At 46.5% G+C, this 21,153-nt stretch overlaps 1 protein-coding gene across 3 annotated transcripts in view; it reads right to left on the reverse strand.

Annotated features, from left to right (window-relative positions):
- The window catches only part of PRPF6 (pre-mRNA processing factor 6), a 50,414-nt gene that overhangs the window by 22,977 nt on the left and 6,284 nt on the right, over window positions 1-21,153 (reverse strand). For all 3 annotated transcript variants that reach the window (XM_008059753.1, XM_021713216.1, XM_008059754.1), the window contains exons 4-11: window positions 19,994-20,072; window positions 19,024-19,200; window positions 18,628-18,783; window positions 12,956-13,050; window positions 12,357-12,513; window positions 10,280-10,442; window positions 2,774-2,892; window positions 1,639-1,857 (exon numbers count right to left, since the gene is read on the reverse strand). In XM_008059753.1, coding sequence (XP_008057944.1) covers window positions 1,639-1,857; window positions 2,774-2,892; window positions 10,280-10,442; window positions 12,357-12,513; window positions 12,956-13,050; window positions 18,628-18,783; window positions 19,024-19,200; window positions 19,994-20,072 — 1,165 coding nt within the window. The remainder of the gene's footprint in view (window positions 1-1,638; window positions 1,858-2,773; window positions 2,893-10,279; window positions 10,443-12,356; window positions 12,514-12,955; window positions 13,051-18,627; window positions 18,784-19,023; window positions 19,201-19,993; window positions 20,073-21,153) is intronic.

The raw sequence follows: 21,153 nt of genomic DNA on the forward strand, positions 1-21,153 counted from the left end.
CGGCTGCTCGGAAGGCTGACGCGGAAGGATCGCCGGACCCCAGCAGGTGAGGCTGCGGTGACTGGGAGTGGCCACTGCACTCCAGTCTGAGCGATCGAGTGAGACTCCAACTCAAAAAAAAACCAAACAAAAATGCATTTTAGATGTCATATTATTTTCAACTGATGTCGGGTTTATTGGGACATAACCTCACATAAGTTGAAGAGTATTTGTATAAAAAAATTTTCAGGGAGAAAGAAAGTAGAAGAACAGGTCCACAAAGAAGTCCTAGCTTAGGGACAGGAGGATGGGAGTGATGGATAATGAGAGTAGGCTTTCTTTTTGGGGTTGTTGAGAAAGTTCTAAGGCTTTGGTAATGGATGCATAACTCTGTGATTATACTAAAAATCAATGAATTGTACCTCTTAAATAGGTGAAGTTTATAGAATGTTAATTACAGCTTAATAAACTGTCAAAAAATTAAAGAGAAAAAATAATTATTTTTTTTGAGTTGGAGTCTCACTCTGTCGCCCAGTCACTGCGGCCTTGACCTGCTGGGTTCAGGTGATCCTTCCACCTCACCCTTCCAAGTAGCTGGAACTACAGGTGTGCGCCACCATGCCCACTTAATTTTTTTTTTTTTTGTAGAGATGAGGTCTCACCAAGTTGCCCAGGCTGGTCTCGAACCCTTGAGCTCAAGCAATCCTCTTGCCTTGGCCTCCCAAAGTGCTGGGATTACAGGCCTGAGCCACTGTACCCAGCCAGAAAAAAATAATTTTAAAAATGAGAAAGGTATCAGCAAACTGTGGGATAGCTTCAAGTGGCCTAATGAACATGTGTCCAATGGCCCCCCTCCAAAAAGGAGGGGTGATATTTCAAGAAACAGTGCCAAAAATTTTCCAAACTTGATGAAATCCATAAATCCACAAGTCCAAGCAGCTCAATGAACAACAAGTACAGGAAACATGATGAAAACTACACGAAGGCATATCACAATCAAACTGCTCAGGATGCAGACAGCAGCAGCTGTTGAGAGAACAGTTATTTGAACTGTGGGAACAGGAGGCACCGGGGAAGGGAGGCTCCAGGGAGGCAGAAGGCATCCTCGAATACAGAGGGGCAGGTCAGGTCAGCAGCACTTTCCACAAGGCAGAGCCATGCAACATAAGCACACTCTGGTGACTCCTTGAAGGAAGGCAACAGAGGGGACTCAAGACCTAGTGGTTGGGTTAGGTGATCTCTGTAGACTTCTCTAGCCTTAAGTCTACTGAACACATTGAAAGATGAAAGAGTGAAAGAAGTCATGACACTTTCTGTCTTTTTTTTCAGATTAGAAAATATAGTTTATTTAAAAAGTAAGTGAAAGAGAGAGGGAGACACCTCTGTCATTCTTTTAGGTCATAATGTTTCTACCAGCCAAGTAATGCAATCACGCACATGTGGACACTGACAGCACTTCAAGAAGTACTCACCCTAAGACCAACCCCAGGCCCTGAATCTAGTGAAGAAGGGTGGGTGTGCCTGCGTTCCTCAGGGTCCAGCCACTCCTGAACCTGCAGAGAACCCCCAACAGCATCCAGCAACCCCAGCCCTATGTGGGACTCCAACGTACAGGACACACACATCTAATGCCAAAACCATGCCGCTGACCACATCTACCTGGATCCACTGCTCGCGGTTGATCTCTACACCATTGGCCCGCAGTGAGGTGATGGCGCGGTCAATAATCTTCTCCACCATCTGCGTGTTCCCATTGGCTTCCTCCAGCTTGGCGGCCGTGATCCAGATGTGCCGGTCTGTAGGAATATTCTCCCGTGCTTTGTTTAAGACCTTGCGGGCATTTTCGTAGGTCTCCAGTCTCGCCAGAGCAAGCCAGAGCTACACGGAGAGGAGACCAGAAAAGAGGACAAAGTGCTGAGGGGACAGCTCCAGGCCAAATGGTGAGCCACCCTTGAGGGGCCCCCAGCCACAACTTACTTTTCATAAGCTCTAGAAGACCATTTAAGTAAAAGCCCACAAGACAGTCACAGCAGCATTCCTCACTGATCAACTGTTCATTTACGTTCCTGACTTATTTAGCGGCTCTGATTAGGATGAAAACTTCTTAAGATTCTTGGTTGAATGTTACAAACACTGGTCCCAGGTGCAAAATGCACTAGACCCAATACCAGTGGCTAGCACAGGTAAGTGGGACGTGGTTACTGCCCTCACGGGCCTAACAAACAGGCATTCAGTCTCCTGGAGTTCCCAAATCCTAGCACTGTTGACTCTTCAATGTTCCATTCCAAAAATGTGTATGGGCCTTATTTATTTTTATGTAAATAAAATAAGATTAATTTTGTTTGGAGAATTTCACAATACCCCGTAGGGTAATTAAAGGCACACTGGGTACCATAAAACCAAGACTAAAAATCACTGCACAGAATGCTGTGAACTGGAATGTTTAAAACTAAAGAAATTCCAATAGCTTTGAGGCAGAGTTGACCTCATGCTGGGCTGGCAGAAAGACAGCAGTGTTTTCTATCACCCTGCTACCTCTAGCTCCCATGACGAACTCTGAGCTGAATGAGAACCAAGTGCCCTGAAAGAGCAACCAACAGAGTTTTCTGTAGTGGTCAGAGACCAGTGAAGATTCTCTTTGCACTTCCACTGGGAGCACAGCACGCCAAAGCCACCAGCCACCCTGCCTGGCAGCTGATTCCACACAGTCCTCTGTGAGTTCAATGCCACCTCCAGACATGGAATCCAGACTCAGGCCATGGCAGGAATGGTGGTCCTGAGCCGATACACTCACCTCCACACTTGTGGGGCAGCACTCCACAGCTCGGCTCAGCATAATTCTAGCGTCCTCTGGCTCTTCCAGCTCAACAGCCGCTTTCCACAAGCGAACTGAGTTTGGAACATGCTCAAGGGCTGAAAAGGATCAAACAAGAAATCAGGTCACAGAGAAGGGAGAGAAAAGCAGGCAGCTCGTGTCATGAGCAGGCTGCTGCCTGCAGGCTGAACTGGAACCTCCCTGGTGACAGTCAAGGACCGTCCTTTATATGGGTCTTTTCAGGTCTAGGGCAGACACACACAGGGCAAAAGCATCTCGCTGTAGCAGAAAGCATGGATGTCATCAAAGACTGCAGGGGTCATGTCAACAAGACTCAGCACACAGGCAACAATTTGAAGGAAACCTGAAAACATTTTGGGCAAGAAGAACCAGTCTCCAAAGAGTTCACACTGTATGGTTCCCTTTATACGAAGTTTGAGAACAGGCTAAACTAATCTTGGTAAAATAAACCAGAAGAGTAACTGCCAGGGGGGCGGAGACAGTGTGGGCATCAGGGGACTCTGGGGGGAGGAAAACTTCTACACCTTGGTTGAGTGTGGGTTACATGGATGCATGCACTTGTGAAGACACCAAACTGTACACTTAAGAGCTATGTAATTTTTGAAAAACATTTAGAAAAAATGATCAATGCCAGAAAGATCTCATTATTATAAGTTTTCCCTTAAAACAAAAACACCTAAACCTTTAAAAACTTTAAGAGCAAACTAGAAGGCACTCCCACTGTACAATGATGAGCTACTCTGAAGGTCAGTAAGAATAAAAACTGCAATATAGTCAAACTCATGAAGTACAATAATATTCAAAGTTCATGACAATGCTAAAAAAAAAGATGACTAGTCACCTCTGAAGAATGCTAAAGATGGTTTTCATTATTCTGAAAGTTGAAAGGAGAACAAATCAAGCATCTATTCTATCTTTCTTAAATAAACTTGGAATAACCAAATTATGGCTATGGGAAATTTCTTCTCTTTAGAATTCTGACAACAAGAGCAAAAAGAGTGACATAACTGTCATGTCTCCATTTTGCAAGCCCTAATGAAATACCAGATGCCGCATGGTCAGCAGTCGCTGCCACAGGCAGGAGCTGAGAGGCTGTGGCAATTGCCATGAAGCATCCCGGGGTCACTGTTCATTCTCAACCTCACAAGAGAGCCTCTTACCTCCTGGTGGTGCACTGCTGCTGACACTTGCTTGCAAATACAAAAACAAACAAAACAAAAACCTGATCCTGATGGAGCATCCAAATCGATCTTCCAATTTACCAGATGATGCAGGAAACAGAGGACCCATGTTAACAATCTCACGGCTACTGTTAGCAAAATCCAGACATAAGGAATCTATGGAGAAACAACCCAATTCCTTCACAGAACCTAGAAATGATGTACCAACCAAGTGGCAAAGTTTGCACTTTGTTTAGATCCTGATTCAAAATAAACATGGGAGCATGTGCATTTGCACATGTGTGCATGGCATGTGTTGACATGACAGTTGGGAAAATTAGAATGCTATGGACATTTAACTGTATTAAGAAATTACTGGCTGGGCTCAGTGGCTCAGCCTGTAATACCAGCACTTTAGGAGGCCTGAGGCAAGTGGGATTGCCTGAGCCCATGGGTTTGAGACCAGCCTGGGAAACTTGGTGAGACCTCGTCTCTACAATAAATCAAGAATTAGCTGGGTGTGGTAGCACACGCCTGTAGTTCCAGTTACTTGGAAGGCTGAGGCAGAAGGATCACAAGAGCCCAGCAGGTAGACGCTGGGGTGGCCATGAGTATGCTACTGTACTCCAGCCTAGGTGATAAGAGTGAGACTCCAACTTGAAAAAAAAATTACGGAATAAATGATATACTATCTGGGATTTGTTCCACATGCCTCATGGGGTAAGGGTGGGGCACAGCAGACCCACGCTGTGTCCCTCAGAGCAGAGGTCACACAGAGTGCTGCGCACATATGTCTTTCCCACATGCTTGAGAACCAACGTGAAGACACAAACCATGCATACGCAAGAAGGAAATCACCTCAGAGGAAGCACCAACTGGGCAGGTCATGAGTGAGTAAGCAGAAATCCCAGGCAAGGACAACAGAAACGAGCCTGGAAGTCATGTCTGCCAGGGCTGCTTTTCATGTGAGGGTGCCTGAGGGCCCATTACCTCCTTCCTGGTCTGGGAGGAGGAGGAGGAAGAGAAGGAGGAAGAAGTGTGGGGAGGGGGCACTGGCAAGGGGGCCTTTGCTCCACTCTGGCTCAGCCTCCCACAGACACAGAGGGACATCAGTAAAGACAGCAGACTCACAGAAGAGGCTGTGACACCCTGCAGCCCAGGAGCTCCCAAACTTTTGTTTCAGCAGCAGAGCCCTTTCTTCAGACGTAATTTACAAGCCCAAAACACAGGGTACATAAACACAGAGCCCTGCAGTGGAGGATGGCCTTAAGGCCCTCGGAGGTCAAGGTGGGTCTGAGGCTTCCAGCTGGCCCCAGTGGGGTGATGGTGGCCACACAGGGCTGACAGAGAGAACACAGTCCAAGTCTTCCACTCGTTTTCAAACCACAGGCAGGAAACCAGATGCTTCTAAAGCAGTCCTCGCAGGATCGTGTTTCTTATAAACACAGGGGTCAAGCTTGCTGAACGCAGACCTAAGATTTAATGCTGCAGAAGTACAGACCCACAATATTTCCCATGTGAAATGAGGGCACAGACTGGGTCGCCTAGGGAACCCAGACAGAGCCAGGATGTGATCCCTTCAGTCTCTCTGAGCCCCACTTGCCAACAGAAGCAACTCCCCTCTCATGTCTGAGCGCTTCCTCTACTAAGCACCCAGACCAGTTGACATCCATCAGGGCAGCTGTCTGCGGGAGTGCCCCTTTTCCTATCCTATGGCCAAGCCAGATGGCAGCCTGCCCCACCAAACACCACAGCAGTCCTCAAGTGGGTATCATGATGCCACCCAGAGTCGGTAAGCAGGAAGCAGCATGTATCTGAGATGCCCAAGACAAGCGAGTCAGAGAGGGTAAGATACACCCCAAGTCCCAAGGGCCCACCTGCAGGGAAGCTGTGAGGGGTCATGTCAGGACCTACCCTCCAGCAACTGCTCCTGTCCCACCTACCATGGAAGATGGAGCAGCAGGCCTGGGCCCTGAACTCTGCAGAGAGAGCAACACTGCGGAAGCCCTTCCCCATTTCACGAAGACTGTAGACTTCCTGGTGTGTTAGCCGGGCATGGTAGCACACTCCTATAGTTCTGGCTACTTGGAAGGCTGAGGCGGAAGGATCACTGGAGCCCAGCAGGTCAACGCTGGGATGGCTCTAAGTATGCCACTGCACTCCAGCCTGGGCAACAGAGCAAGACTCCAACTCAAAAAAAAACCAAAAAACAAAAAACAGACTTTCTGGTGTGGTGGGACCCAAAGACACAACAACCCAGCAGCAGGTCCAGGCTGCTTGGCTTCACAAACTCAATCACAAACACAAACTTGAATGAGCTGTTCAGCCTCCAGACAGGCCCGGTAGGGAGCCCAGCATACCTCAGGCTTTGGAAGAAGCAGCAGCGCTTTCCCACAGACACTGGCACTCCTGTTGGGAACCAGGCCGTGGTAGGCACTGAACACTGGGCTACGGGCAGGAAGCAGTAAGCAATCTGCTGTACACCCTGAGCTGGGTGCCTTCTGGAAGACCAAACCCTCAAGGTCAAGTAGATGCAGCAGCATCCTCACTGGGTGGAAATGGTACAGAGGAGGGGGGAACAAGGGCAAGCAGGGCAGACTCCACACACCATTGCTGCTCACTACCGCCCCTCAGCCCACACACATGGCTTTCGGGGAGCTCCTGAGGACCAAAGGGTGAGAAGGGAAATGCCCACTTGGTTTACACATGGTTCTGCACAGCACACTGGCACCAAAGGCCCTGGCCTAGAACTAGGTCATCTGGTTGCCTACTTGGTCAACTGAAGATGACCAGAAGACAGAGCCACACAAACTCACTGATTCATGCTAACGTGGACTCACTGCACAACCATCATTTGGAGCAACAGCCTGCAGCAGGAGACCTTCTGAGTACTCAGCACATAGGCTAAAGCACTCCAAGGAACAGGCTTCAACCTTATAAGATGCAACTCGTACTGTGAAGACAACACCTCAGGCTGGATTTCACAGCCAGAATACAAGTCTAGGCGTAAGCAGCAATGTCCAACTGGCTCCCCAGTCATAAGTTTGATCTCCACCCCTTTGAACCCCACTGTCAGGAGATCTAGTCCCAAGGGAGGGTACACCAACCAGGGCGCATGGCCATGGCTCCCTTTAGCCTCCTCCTGTACCAGCACTGACTAGAGAGGCTAACCTTGACCCTCAGGTGAGACTGAGCTGCCGACACACATTGAGACTAAGTCTAGAGCCCAGAAGTCCCAAGTGGAGTTTAATATTTCCATTTCCAAGAGCAAAAATTAATGGAAACAACAGCAGCCAAAAAAGGGGAAAAGCCAAGCATCCAGGTCCTCTGGGGATAAACATTTGGGTCTCTCATCCAGGTAAAGAACCTGACCAGGTGAGGCGATGGCAAAAGCCATAGCAGTGGAGAAAGAAGACCCTAACCTTCAGCCAGAGGACACAGAACTACACATCTGTTATTCTGTTCTTCCCACTTATTCTCCTGTGTAAGGGGTGAGGGCTGTATCATTTACATATGAACCACTTCTTGGCTACCTTGTATACTGGTGAAGATGAATTCATAACTTAGTCTCTAAAGTACAGAACATTCCAGTGGGACTGAACTTGTGGAGTCCTTAACTCATGACCCTCAGTACTTTGTCTTCACGTCCTGGGAGAGAGCTAGTATATTTTCTTTGGTTTCTCATCACCAGCCCACAGGAATAATGCTAAAACCAACAAAGCCAACTTTCCAAGGTGCCATCAGAACCCACACATGATACCATGTTAGGATAACCTCCGAGGAATGGGACTTGAACAGCAAGAGTAAAAGAAGCAGCAGAGTCAGCCCACGTACATAAAGGAGCCACACACCCCTGGAGTTGGCCCGGGACACAAAAAGAGCATTCTAAACTCTAGACTCAACTGTGAAGATGTGACCATGCGGAGGCCAACACCATCTCCTGGGGCCATGTGACCCTGCCAGGAGGATACTCAGTGAGCTTAGGGCTATGCTGTGTCCCAGGGATATACTGGTGATGGCTGCTAGAGGCTGCCATGCTTTATTTAAGGATCAGAGCACATATGGCTTCAGTATAAAATAACTCCACTTCATACATCTGTGTTAACTATCAGAGTAATGCAGCACTTCACATGCCACACAAGCTACATTATTGCAGGGGAATCCTCTCACTGGATGCCCTACCCTAACCAGTGAGCTCACAGGCCACACCAACTCCCATCCTGAAAACCCTCCTCTCTTTTAAAGATGAAGACACTGAAGCTCAGAGGTCAGCTATCACGTCCAAGGTCATTCAGTTTGCTCAGGCCTCAGGACAGCACTCAAAATGCCTGTTCTCCCAACAAAGGACGAGGATGTCGGCCCAGCCCAACTGAAACCCAGTACTCACAGAGAATACTGACAGGTATCCTAAGTCGCTGGTGAAGGGAGCTGTCTTTTTAGTTTCAAAAGCCAGACCCTTCAACAATGGCTACTTTTTTTTTTTTTGAGTTGGAGTCTCACTCTGTCGTCCAGACTGGAGTGCAGTGGCCGCTCCCGGCCACCGCAGCCTCGACCTGCTGGGCTCCGGCAATCCTTCCGCCTCAGCCTTCCGAGTAGCCAGAATTACAGGCGCGCGCTACCACACCTGGGGCGAGACCTCATCTCTACAATGGCTATCTTTTAAGTGTTCCCCAACAACTAATCGAGGCAGCACCGGGCTTTACCCCAGGATCCTTGGAAAAAGAATGCTGTTTTTGGAATCACTCTAAGGGAAGGGGCAGGCCAGGACCAGAATTAGGGGGCAACGGCAAAGACCAGCCTGGTGATTCAAAGTTCTTTCCACCTCAGCACAGCTTCTCTGCCTGAGAGCAGAGCCAGGAGGCCACTCCCCAGAAGGCAAAGTATGCCGTGGAAGCAGTCCCTCCACACTCCCCTCAAGGACCCCACCTCCACGTTCCCCTCTCCAAATCCGAAGCCAACTGGAAACAAACCCAGACAATCTGGTGTTGAGCAGGGAGTGGCCACAAAGACATTCATGACCATTCATCAAACTGTGGCAGGGAAAATTCAGTAGAGCTTTCCTAAATAAATAATGCTAATTACCCAGAGTTTAATGTGCTTTTCATCAAATAACTATTGTCCTGGCTGAAAAAATTGAGTTCTACAAACCACCACAGGTGCCCACTTTGCTCCTGGTATCATCGTAAGACATCCGAGCACTCAGTGAGTACCTAAACTGCAATCAAGAAGCCAAACTTGACCGAGAAAAATATGTTCAAACACATGTAGGGACATGGGCCACACACAGGCAGACACACCTGGCCCCCAACACACACAGTAGGAAGACAGAAACCGTATTTGATAAGGGGCATTCTACCAAAGAGCCCTCCCTGCATGGCCCTGATTCTTGGCACAGAAGCCTTAATGGGACCAACTGTTCTCTGATGTTTCACTTAAACACACATGGGGAAAAACAAGAGCTGGAAACCTCTCACTGAAAACTTGCCCCTGATTCCACAAAACAGACCTTCATTTACCCAGGCCATACATTCAGGTGGAATAAGCCACCTGCACAGATTTACTCCAGAATAGCCTCTGACTAGCATGTGTTCTGCAAAGCATCAAAAACAGCATCTATGGCACACTTCTGGTGAAGGGAGACATAGTGCTCCTTTTATGAACCCACAGGAAGAAAAACAAACAAACTACCCATAAAAGTTCCACCGTGGTGGGGATCCCCAGATGATCCCTGGCACAGCATCCCTCACTCATCTGACCACAGACTGTGGTGCATGCAGCCTTGCTGAGCTGTGAGGCATAGGCTGTCAGCCACAGGAGGGAGTTCAGTAATGAGGGATCCAATGTCTTCTCCACAGAGAAACGACTGACACCCACCAAGGCCTGCAGTGTGCCAGACGCTGCTCAGCATGTTCTGTCCTTCACCCAGACCCTCCACTGAGGCCCCAAGCCCCAGGACTGTATGTCTGGTAGAGGAGGAGAGCCTGTGCCAGAGAGTGACTGTCAATGCACACGGGTCCACACAGCTGGAAAAAGGCAGGAGTGAGGGCTCAACCCAAGCTCCTAGGTAGGATGGGAACCACCCCCACCCTGGCCCCTCGTTACTCCCATGGCGGGTCCAAGGGCAGAGACAACCAAGCCCAGGACATGGCCTGAGAAATGTCACTGCACCCTGAGCCTCTCACCAAAACCCTGTGCCGGCCGCAGAAAGGCTGCTCTTCGCAAGCAGGTGTCCTGGGAATCAAGGAAGCAGCGCAAATCCCCAGGAGCACCTGTCTGCTAGAAGGGCACTCTAAGGGAAGCCTACCTTTCCGAAGAACCCGCTTCTTTGCGCGAATGTCAGTTTCCAGCTCTGCTGCTCTGATATAAATCCTGACAGATTGTGGGAGATGACGGACAGCTTGGGCCACCACAGCCTTGGCTGTGTCCCCAGGCTGCAACCTGGCTGCTTCTAGCCAGACATCTTCACTCTGTGAGATAAGAGACAAGAGAAGTAAGGCTAAGGACAGACTGGAAGCAGGCACCTCTGAGCAGAACTTGGACCCCCAGATTTTAATAAAGTCAGTCAGTTCGATCTTAGTAACACCTGCACCAGAGCTCTCCCCATTATATATCACTCCAGAAGGGGACTACTATACATCTGAGTGAGGGACACGTACATAACACTTCATGAAAAGAACACAATTCGCCCTGTAGGAAGTCCACAGACAAAGCAGAGACCACACGCCTGTCTAGGAAGTTCTGATTTGTGCCTGATGTCCTGGGGTAATTATTATGACCTCTTTCAATATCAAGAATATCCCAGTCTCAGCTGGGCATGGTGGCTCACGCCTGTCATCCCAGTACTTTGGGAGGCCAAGAGAGGAGGACTGCTTGAGCCCAGACCGGGCAACATAGCAAGACCTTGTCTCTGTAAAAAATAAAAAAAAAATTACCTGGGTATAGTGGCACACACCTGTAGTCCCAGCTACTTGGAAGGCTGAGTGGAAGGATCTCCTGAGGCCAGGAGGTCAAGGCTGCGGTGAGCCATGACTGCGCCACTGCAAAAAAGCATCTCCTAAGCCCAGGAGGTCAAGACTGCAGTAAACTATGATTGTGCCACTGTACTCCAGGCTAGCAACAGAGACCTTGACTCAAAAAAATTAAAATATAAGCCGAGCTCAGTGGCTCAGCCTGTAATCCCGCGCCTTTGGGAGGCTGAGGTGAGTGGATTGCCTGAGCCCGCGGGTTCAAGACCCGCCTGGGCAGCAAGACCTCATCTCTACAATAAATAAAAAAATCAGCCGGGCGTGGTAGCGCATGCCTGTAATTCCGGTTACTTGGAAGGCTGAGGCAGAAGGATTGCCAGAGCCCAGCAGGTCGAGGCTGCGGTGGCTGGGAGCGGCCACTGCACTCCAGTCTGGGCGACAGAGTGAGACTCCAACTTAAAAAAAAAAATTAAAATATATAAAAAAAGAATATCCTAGTCTGCACAATAAAACACATGGGCACTTGGAGGGTCTCATAATACTTTTTAAAGCTTCTCTAATCACTCCACCTACAGAAACAAAAGTACTAAAATGAGCTGGGCATGGGGGGTAATGCTTGTAATTCCAGCACTTTGGAAGACTGAGGTGGGAAGACTGCCTGAGGCCAGGAGTTTGAGACCAGCCTGGGCAACACAACCAGACTCATTTCCACAAAATTTTTTTAAAAATTAGCCAGGCATGGTACAGTCCCAGTCGCTCTGAAGGCTGAGACTTGAGCCCAAGAGTTTGAGGATGTAGTTAGCTATGATCGCAGGACATTCAATTCTAAAAACTAAAAATTTTTAAAGTGCTAAGGTGAGGCACGGTGATTCATGCCTGTAATCTCAACACTTTAGGAGGCCAAGGCGGGAGGACCACTTGAGTCCAGAAGTTCAAGAGCAGCCAAGGCAATACAGTGAGACCTCATCTCTTAAAAAAAATTGTAGACAGGCGTAGCGGTGTGCACCTACAGTCCCAGCTACTCAGGATGCTGAGACAGATGGATCGCCTGAACCCAGGAGGTTGAGGTTGTGGTAAGCTGTGATTGTGGCTGAGTGAGACCCCAACTCAAAAAAAAGAAAAGTGCCAAAATATTTTCCTAAGAGTTACCACTAGCTTTTACATTTCTTACATTAGGTGAGTTAAGGAGCTAACCAGTTAGCTCTTTCTAGTTAAGATTAGCCTGCTGTTAAAGCAATTAGTGGCTCAGCCTTCATGCCATGTGAGCACAAGCAGGAAAAAACCCTTTCCCCTAGCCTGTCCTACTGTCTGTAGATTCAACACCCAAAGACAGAGTGATTAGCTCTAACTTGAGGTGCTTCCAAGAGGGACCCACAACAGTGCAGCCCTCCAGGAAATGCCTACAGCATGCCTCACCTTAGGGCACATCTCTGTCCCCTTCATAATAAGGTTTCGAGCCACCTGTAGCTTCCCAGTGACTTCTTCCAGGCGGGCTGATGCAATCCAGGCTGGCGGGTGATGAGGGTTTGTCTCCCGAACAGACTTCAGGAGCAGTCGTGCCTTCTTGATGTCACTGCGAGGGTGAGAATGCACACAGCACTGGGTCACATGACAAGGATAAGCCCAAGCCCAGAACAAAGGTGCCCACCTCTCAGACACAATGTACCACTAATCAAACCTGATGTCCCCAGTGATACAAACCAACCCAAAGTTTTAGTCAGCACTATCCCAAGCCTGTTTCTCAGAACGAAGGTCCAGGTGAAATGAATGGGACACACTCAACAAGGTGCTCTCTAGCTCAGTACAGGCACAGACTTGGAATACAATGTGCCAAACATTTAAGTACACAATAAATGAACACAGAGATGCTTTAAATGGAAAAACAACTACTCCATTGTCTTTCTTGGAAAAACTATGTCGCATTTTGATTGTATATTTTCCAAATAAAATCCACAACATCCTAGGCAACCATAGTTTCCATCCCAACCCATCAATTCTGCAAAGCACTCACTCACTTGATGTCCCCTCCGTGGGTCGGGATCATAGAATTTAAATCCGTCAGATAGCCTTTGGGATCAACTACAGTCTGTCCACTCACCGAGTCAGACACCTGTGAGATAGGCCAAGCTGAGCGTCAGCTGGATGTGACCACAAACATCCAAAACAAAGTACTTGGAGGTTTCCTGGAACCCCTTCCCGCAATCCTGACTGCCAGTGTGTAGTCAGGAGGAAAAGGAAGAAAGCAATCTTAGTTTCATTAAAAAAAACAGTTTGTGATAATAATAATAAACAAACTTCTTCTAAATGGAAAAAACACTTATATTAAAAAATGACACTCTAGAACTCCCAGGAAATAAGCCTAAGTAACATAGAAAGGTCTTTCTAATAACAAATGAAACCCAGAAATCATAAAGTAAAACACTGGTAATTTCAACTAATTTTTAAAATTTGCTTATAGCTATAATTATACTATCTTTTTCAGTTGTGAGTTTTAAAATTACCATGATAAACAACAACAAAAAAACAAGTCAAAAATGGGCAAAGGACCTGAATAGACATTTCTCTAAAGAAGAAATACAAATGGTCAAAAAAATGCATGAAAAAATACCCAACATCATTAATCATTAGGGAAATGCAAATATGCATAAAAAGCACAATGAAGACTACCTCATGTCCATTAGAATAGGTGTTTTTGAGGGGAAAAAAGGGCAAGGAAATAAGTGCTGGCAAGAAAGTGGAGAAGCTGCAACTACCCTTGTGCACCGTTGCTAGAAATGTAAAACGGTGCAGCTGCTGACAGCAGGTTCTTAATAATTCTTATTAAACATAAAATCACCATATATTCCAGCAATTCCACTCCTAGGTATATACCCAAAAGAATTGAAGCCAGGTGCGGTGGCTCAACCTGTCATCCCAGCACTTTGGGAGGCTGAGAAGAGAGCATTGCTTGAGCCCAGGAGTTTGAGACCAGCCTGGGCAACATAGCAAAACCCCACTTCTACAAAAAATGTTTTAAAAATTAGCCAGGTGTGGTAGTACAGGCTTGTAGTCTCAGCTTGTGGTGAGCCATGACCATGACACTGTACTCCAGCCTGGGTGACAGATTGAGACCCAACTTAAAAAAAAAAAGGTGGAAGCAGCCGAAGTGTCCACTGATGAATAAATGCATAAGCAAATGTGGTATATACAGTAGAGTGAGTATTCAGCCTTACATAGGATGGAAATTCTGACACATGCTACAATGTGAATGAAACTCGAGGACATCATAGCTAACTGAAAAAAGCCAGTCACAAAAAGATAAACACGTGTGATTCCACTCATGTGAGGTACACAGAACAGTGAGATCCACAGAAAGAGAAAGTAGACTGGTGGGCAAGCTGGGGATGGGGTAGTGGCAAGTCAGAGTTCAATGGGTGCAGAGTTTCAGTTTAAGAAGATAAAGAATTCTGGATATGAATGGAGGTGATGGTTGCATAACAACATGAACATATATCATGAACATTACATAAAAACGATTAAAATGATAAATATTGTGTTATATATATTTTGCCACAAAAAAATTACCATGATAAAGTTTATTGTTTTTTGAGTTGGAGTCTCATTCTGTCATGCAGGCTGGAGTGCAGTGGCATGCTCACAGCCATCACAGCCTCAACCTGCTGGGCTCAGGTGATCCTTCCACCTCAGCTTTCCAAATAGCTGGAACTACAGGCACATGCCACCATGCGCGGCTAATTTTTTTATTTATTGTAGAGATGAGGTCTTGCCAAGTTGCCCAGGCTGGTCTTGAACCCATGGGCTCAGGCAATTCTCTCACCTCAGCCTCCCAAAGTGCTGGGATTATAGGTGTGAGTCACTACGTCTGACCAATGAAGTTTTTTTTTAAAGAAAATATATCTGACTAGGCCCAGTAGCTCATGCTTGTAATTCCAGCACTTTAGGAGGTGGAGATGGGAAGACTGCTTGAGTCCAAGAGTTTGAGATCAGCCTATGAAACATAGTGAGATCTTGTCTCTACAAAAAAATTTAAAAATTAGCCAGACGTGGTGGCTCATACCTGTAGTCCAGCTACTTGGGAGGCTGAAGTGGAAGGATCACTTGGGCCCAGGAGGTCAAGGCTGAGATGAGTCATGATCATGCCACCACACTTCAATATAGGTGACAGAGTGAGACCCCAACTCAAAAAATAAAAAATTTAAAAAACTTCTATATTCTAAACAAGGCTAACAGAGAAAACAACAGTCACATGCAACATAAATGGCAATCATGTTAAAACAAACCTAACAAGCCAGGTGTAGTGGCTCATGCCTATAATTTCAACACTTTGGGAAGTGGAGGCATGAGGATTGCCTGAGCCCAGGGGTTCAAGACTAGCCTGAGCAAATAGGCAAGACTTCATCTCTACAATAAATATAAAAAAAAAAGCTGGGCTCGGTGGCTCAGCCTGTAATCCCGCGCCTTGGGAGGCTGAGGTGAGTGGATTGCCTGAGCCTATGGGTTCGAGACCCGCCTGGGCAACTTGGTGAGATCTCATCTCTACAATAAATCAAAAAATTAGCTGGGTGTGGTAGCGCGCGCCTGTAATTCTAGCTACTCGGAAGGCTGAAGCAGAAGGATCGCCGGAGCCCAGCAGGTTGAGGCTGCAGTGGCCGGGAGTGGCCACTGCACTCCAGTCTGGACGACAGAGTGAGACTCCAACTCAAAAAAAAAAAAAAAAAAATTAGCCAGGCATGGTGGCATGCACCTGTGGTTCTAGCTACTTGGAAAGCTAAGGTGAAAGGGTCACCTGAGCCCAGCAAGGTCAAGCCTGGGTGACAGCAAGACTCCAACTCAAAAAACAAAACAAAACAAAACAAAAAACTAACAAAGAAATGGGTAAGCAACAAAAGAGACATTTCCTACAACTACCAGAGGCTATCATACATGAAAAGATATTTATCTTTATCACTAATAAAAATACAAATTACACAGAGGTTCGTTGGGGTAGGAGAAAGGGACACTGCTTCTCAGATGACCTCCCTCTGACTCAGGAGTGTCAGATGCCAAGGATGTAATCACACAGGCACACTTACCCAGTGTCAATGAGCATGAAATAATACATTCTGAAAGGTAATTTGGTATTAAGTAAAAAACACTCATCCAACAATTCCACTTCAAAAATATGACAGAATTTTTACTTAAATGTACAAAGACAGAAGCATCCCCACAGATTGCAATAGTAAAAGTAGAAACAACCCAAAGGTCCGCCGCGGACTAAATTATGATTTACATGGTCAGATGTAAAAAATGAACCACTCTCCAATTTATAAAGTATAGACACACATCTAGTAACACAAAAATGTGTGCAATTTTTTAAAGCAGTGAGTTATTGGTTTTTACTATAAAGCATGGTAACAGATCAAGTGAAATTTTAAGGTTTTCCACTGCACAAAACAGTAATGGCTGAACAGATTATTATACTACTTTTCTCTACTTCTAAGGTATGTGTATGCAATTATTCCTTAAATAATTTTGAAAAGAAGTTCCCACTCAGCACCTCTATCTCGTCCACCAGGAGTAACCTCTATAACATGTAGCTCTGATTATCTGTGAACAGATATACACAAATGGAAAATTATACATACCACTCTGTAACTGGTTTTCTTTTTTTTTTGAACCAGAGTCTCACTCTGTTGCCCAGGCTGAAGTACAGTGGCACACTAACAGCCACCACAGCCTCGACCTGCTGGGCTCAGGCAATCCTTCCACCTCAGCCATCCAAGTAGCTGAAACTACAGGTGTGCACCATCACACCTGGCTAAATTTTTATTTATTGTAGAGACGAGGTCTCGCCACATTGCTCAGGTTGGTCTTGAATCTGTGGGTTCAGACAATCCTTGTGCCTCTGCTTCCCAAAGTGCTGGGATTATAGGTGTGAGCCACCAACCGCAGCCTGCAACTGATTTTCATGTGCATATTTTCTCCAGTTTGTTGGTTCTTTTGACTTTATAGTGTTTTTTTCTTTTCTTTTTATTTTCTTGAGTTAGAGTCTCGCTCTGTCACCCAGGCTGGAGTACAGTGGCATACTCATGGCCACCACAGCCTTGACCTGCTAAGCTCAGGCAATCTTTCCACCTCACCCTTCCAAGTAGCTAGAACTACAGGCATGCACCAAGAGTCAGGGTCTCAGTCTGTCACCCAGGCAGAAGTACAGTGACACTATCACAGCCCACTGCACTGCAGCCTCAAATTCCTGGAGTCAAGCAATTCTCCCATCTCAGCCTCCCAAGTAGCTGGGACCACAGGTACATGCCACCATGCCCAGTTAATGTTTTTTTATTTTTTGTAGAGACAAGCTTTCACTATATTGCCCAGGTTGGTCTCAAACATCTAGGCTCAAGCAATGCTCCCACCTTGGTCTCCCAAAGTGCTGGAATTACAGGTTTGAGCCACTGTACCCAGTCTTACACAAGTCTGTCAGGCACCCTGGCTTACACCTGTAATCCTAGCACTTTGGGAAACTGAGGTGGGAGAATCACTTGAGTCCATGAGTTTAAGACAAGCCTGGGCAACACAGTGCAGCCTCGACCCACTGGGCTCATGTGATCCTTCCACCTCAGCCTTCCAAGTAGCTGGAACCACAGGCGCACTCCACCACAACCGGCTGATTTTTTAATTTATTGTAGAGACAAGATCTTACCAAGCGGTCTGGGCTGGTCTTACACCTGCAGGCTCAGGCAATCCTCTCACCTCAGCCTCCCAAAGCACTGGGATGACAGGCTTGAGTCAGCACGCCCAGCCAAGAGATCTTGTCTCTATATAAAAAATTACAAACATTAGCCAGGCATGATGGTATGCGCCTGTAGTCCCAGCTACTGGAAGACTGAAGTGGAGGGATCACCTGAGTCCAAGAACAGGAGGCTGCAATGAGCTGGGATTGTGCCACCGCACTCCAGCCCGGGCAACAGAGTAAGACCTCGTCTCAAAAAAAAAAGAAAAAATCTTATAATGTCTATATGCACAAATCTGAAAGTATTCTCCGTCAGTTTCTGATGTGCCATGTCAGAATCAGAGGACATTCTCGACTTCACCAGGATCTAGCATCCAGTTTCTAGAGTGGAGCACATGTTCCCTGCAGGGTCACATAACAATTTGTTGAGGCGCATCCTGCCAGAACAGAATCCTGATCACTCTTTCGTTACGGGCCAGGAGATCTTATATTATCACAGGTCTGCTTATCTCATGATAATGCACTTACAAAGGATGAAATGTTCACATTTCTGTTTTGAGTTTGTTGGCTTTTTTAAAAAAAAAAAAAAAACAAGCATGTTAGTTTTTTGATTTTTTTTAAATTTTTTTGTTTGAGTTGGAGTCTCACTCTGTCACCTAGACTGGAATGCAGTGGCACACTCCCGGTCACCGCAGCCTCGACCTGCTGGGTTCCAGTGATCCTTCCACCTGTAGCTGGAACTACAGGCGCACACTACTATGCCTGGCTAATTTTTTGATTTATTGTAGAGATGAGGTCTCACCAAGTTGCCCAGGTGGGTCTCGAACCCACAGGCTCAGGAAATCCACTCACCTCAGCCTCTCAAGGCGTGGGATTACAGGCTGAGCCACCAAGCCCGGCCATGTTAGTTTTATAACCAGGAAACAAACATGTTTAAATGCCATCTGTAGGAAAATGCTGCAAGATATAAACTCTCACCTGGCTCAGCCTCATGTCCATCAGGGTGTTCCTCGCTTGGCCAATCTTCCTCATGTCCAGCTCACCTGTGCCAGGCGTCATCAATCCTGGTGTCATTCCACCTGGGTATGGAGTGTTCAGACCACCTGGATAGGGTGTGTTAAGACCTCCAAATTGCTGGAGGGATAGGAAGGGAGAATAATATGATAGCCTGCATTTCATGCTGAAGAATTTTACTATCTCTGCAATCTTTCCACTATGGTTTGACGCATGCACAGTTATACAGACAGACGGAGTCCCAGCACAGCCACAAGCCACAGAAGTTCCTACCTAATCTGATGACCCCCCCCCATTCCTGCCACTCGTCTGCCTAACAAGACTGAAGGAGCCCCATTCGCCTTCTTCTCAGATGCTCACAGTTTGTCGGGGATCCACTGAAGTATGGTTCTCTCCAGTCTGCAAATGCTTGGCAAAAAAACTGTCAGGAACAGGGGTCAGCTTCTCATAGCGTGGGTTACGCTGACGTTTATTCCTAGCATCGCCAACCTCCGGGATGCTCAGCCACTCCTCTTCTGTGACTTCTGCCAACTTCCTCTGGAAAGATCCAGACCCAGAACACATTAATTCTTTGGCAGAATTCACATGTACAGGTAGAACCATGCTCTCCCTCACCCCTAGCCTCTGGATCACCATGCCTCCGAAAGGATTTTGATGCAGAGATGGTTTTCTACTTCACTTAGAAAAATAAATTTATCAGAACTGCTCGAATTCACTAAAACGTAAATTATTCTGTCAATGCCCAGAGGATATAATTTAGAAAACTTTATGTATAAGTGGAGTCACAGTTATAAAGAATATAAGTTCATTTGTTCCACCTTCTATGGAAGGGAGAGGATAGGGTTTTCCTTACGTATATATACACATAATTAAACACACTGAAACAAGAATCTTCTTCTTCTAATTAGTCTCTGAATTAAATGAAAAGCAAGTTAGTCAAGTCTCAACAATTCCACACTAGAGCAGGCTGACTCTCTGCTGGTTAGATTACGTGCATTAGAAACACGTCATTCCAGCCGGGCTCGGTGGCTCAGCCTGTAATCCCACGCTTTGGGAGGCTGAGGTGAGTGGATTGCCCGAGCCCGTGGGTTCGAGACCCGCCTGGGCAACTTGGCGAGACCTCATCTCTACAGTAAATTAAAAAATCAGCCGGATGTGGCAGCACGTGCCTGTAATTCCGGCTACTCGGAAGGCTGAGACGAAAGGATCACTGGAGCCCAGTAGGTTGAGGCTGCAGTGGCCAGGGGCAGTCACTGCACTCCAGTCTGGGCGACAGAGTGAGACTCCAACTCAAAAAAAAAAAAAGAAACATGTCATTCCATTTGCTCACTTTGAGATCTGAGAATTGCTGCTGGATTTTGGGGCGTTCCATACGGTACTTCTCGATTTCTTCTTTCTCCCTTTGCTCCCTAGGAAATAAAATACATGCACACACATGTGCATACTGGATATCCATTCTGAAACAAAGCTGCTTTATCATACATCTTAATTGCAAAAAAGAACAATTCCACACTCTCAGCAACTAAATCTATGTATATTAAGGTAGCTATGGATACATTCATAAATCTAGTAACTCAATTATCTACCAAATGAAAACATGCAATTCACCAAAATAAAAACAAGCTATCTTATTTTGATTTAAACACTTCCATTAGAACATGAGTATATTTACTGCCTAAAAATTCACAAAATCCCAAAGGTAGAGCCATCCTATGAATCAGAAGGAAAACTGAAATACTGTTCTAGTCACCCACCAAGCCCCTCTACCTAACTCATCCATCGTTGCTCCCCTCTCTTTCAAGTAAATAGCTTACTACTAACAGTCAACAAGCCCTCACTCAACTTCACAGCTCCACCTGCCCGTACTAACTGCATCAGTTCCCATGTAGCTGTTCTTCAGGGAACAATGTAAAGCAAACCACAAGTGCTGACATTGTGTGCGGATATGGTGTTCATTGCACTCTTCTTCCTACTTGTTTGTATTATAAAAATTAACAGAATAAAAGGTTTAACAGAGTGTCCGTGTCACCTCCTCTTTTTAAAAGTGAATTAGTCCCAAAGGATTGAAATAAAATCCGTAAAAATGCAAAGCCAGGCACAGTGGCTCATGCCTATAACTCCAGGCATGGAATTTGGAAAGCCAATGTGGGAGGATCACTTGAGGCCAGGAGTTCCAGACCAGACTGGGCAACATAGTAAAATCATGTATCTGAAAAAAAAAAAAAAATTTTGTTTTTTATTTTTTATGAGTGGGCGTCTCACTCTATCATCCAGGCTGGAGTGCAGTGGCATGCTCCTTCCACCTCAGCCTTCCAAATAGCTAGAACCAGGCATGCACCACACCTGGCTAATTATTTTTTATTTATTGTGGAGACAAGGTCTTGCCAAGTTGTCCAGGCTGGTCTCAAACTCCCGGGCTCAGGCAAGTCTCTCACCTCTGCCTCCCAAAGTGCTGGGATTACAGGTGGGAGCCACCACGCCTAGTCAAAA

This window comes from Carlito syrichta, unplaced genomic scaffold (assembly GCF_000164805.1).
Source record: "Carlito syrichta isolate Samal-C Ts95f unplaced genomic scaffold, Tarsius_syrichta-2.0.1 Scaffold304348, whole genome shotgun sequence".
Classification (NCBI taxonomy): Eukaryota; Metazoa; Chordata; class Mammalia; order Primates; family Tarsiidae; genus Carlito; species Carlito syrichta.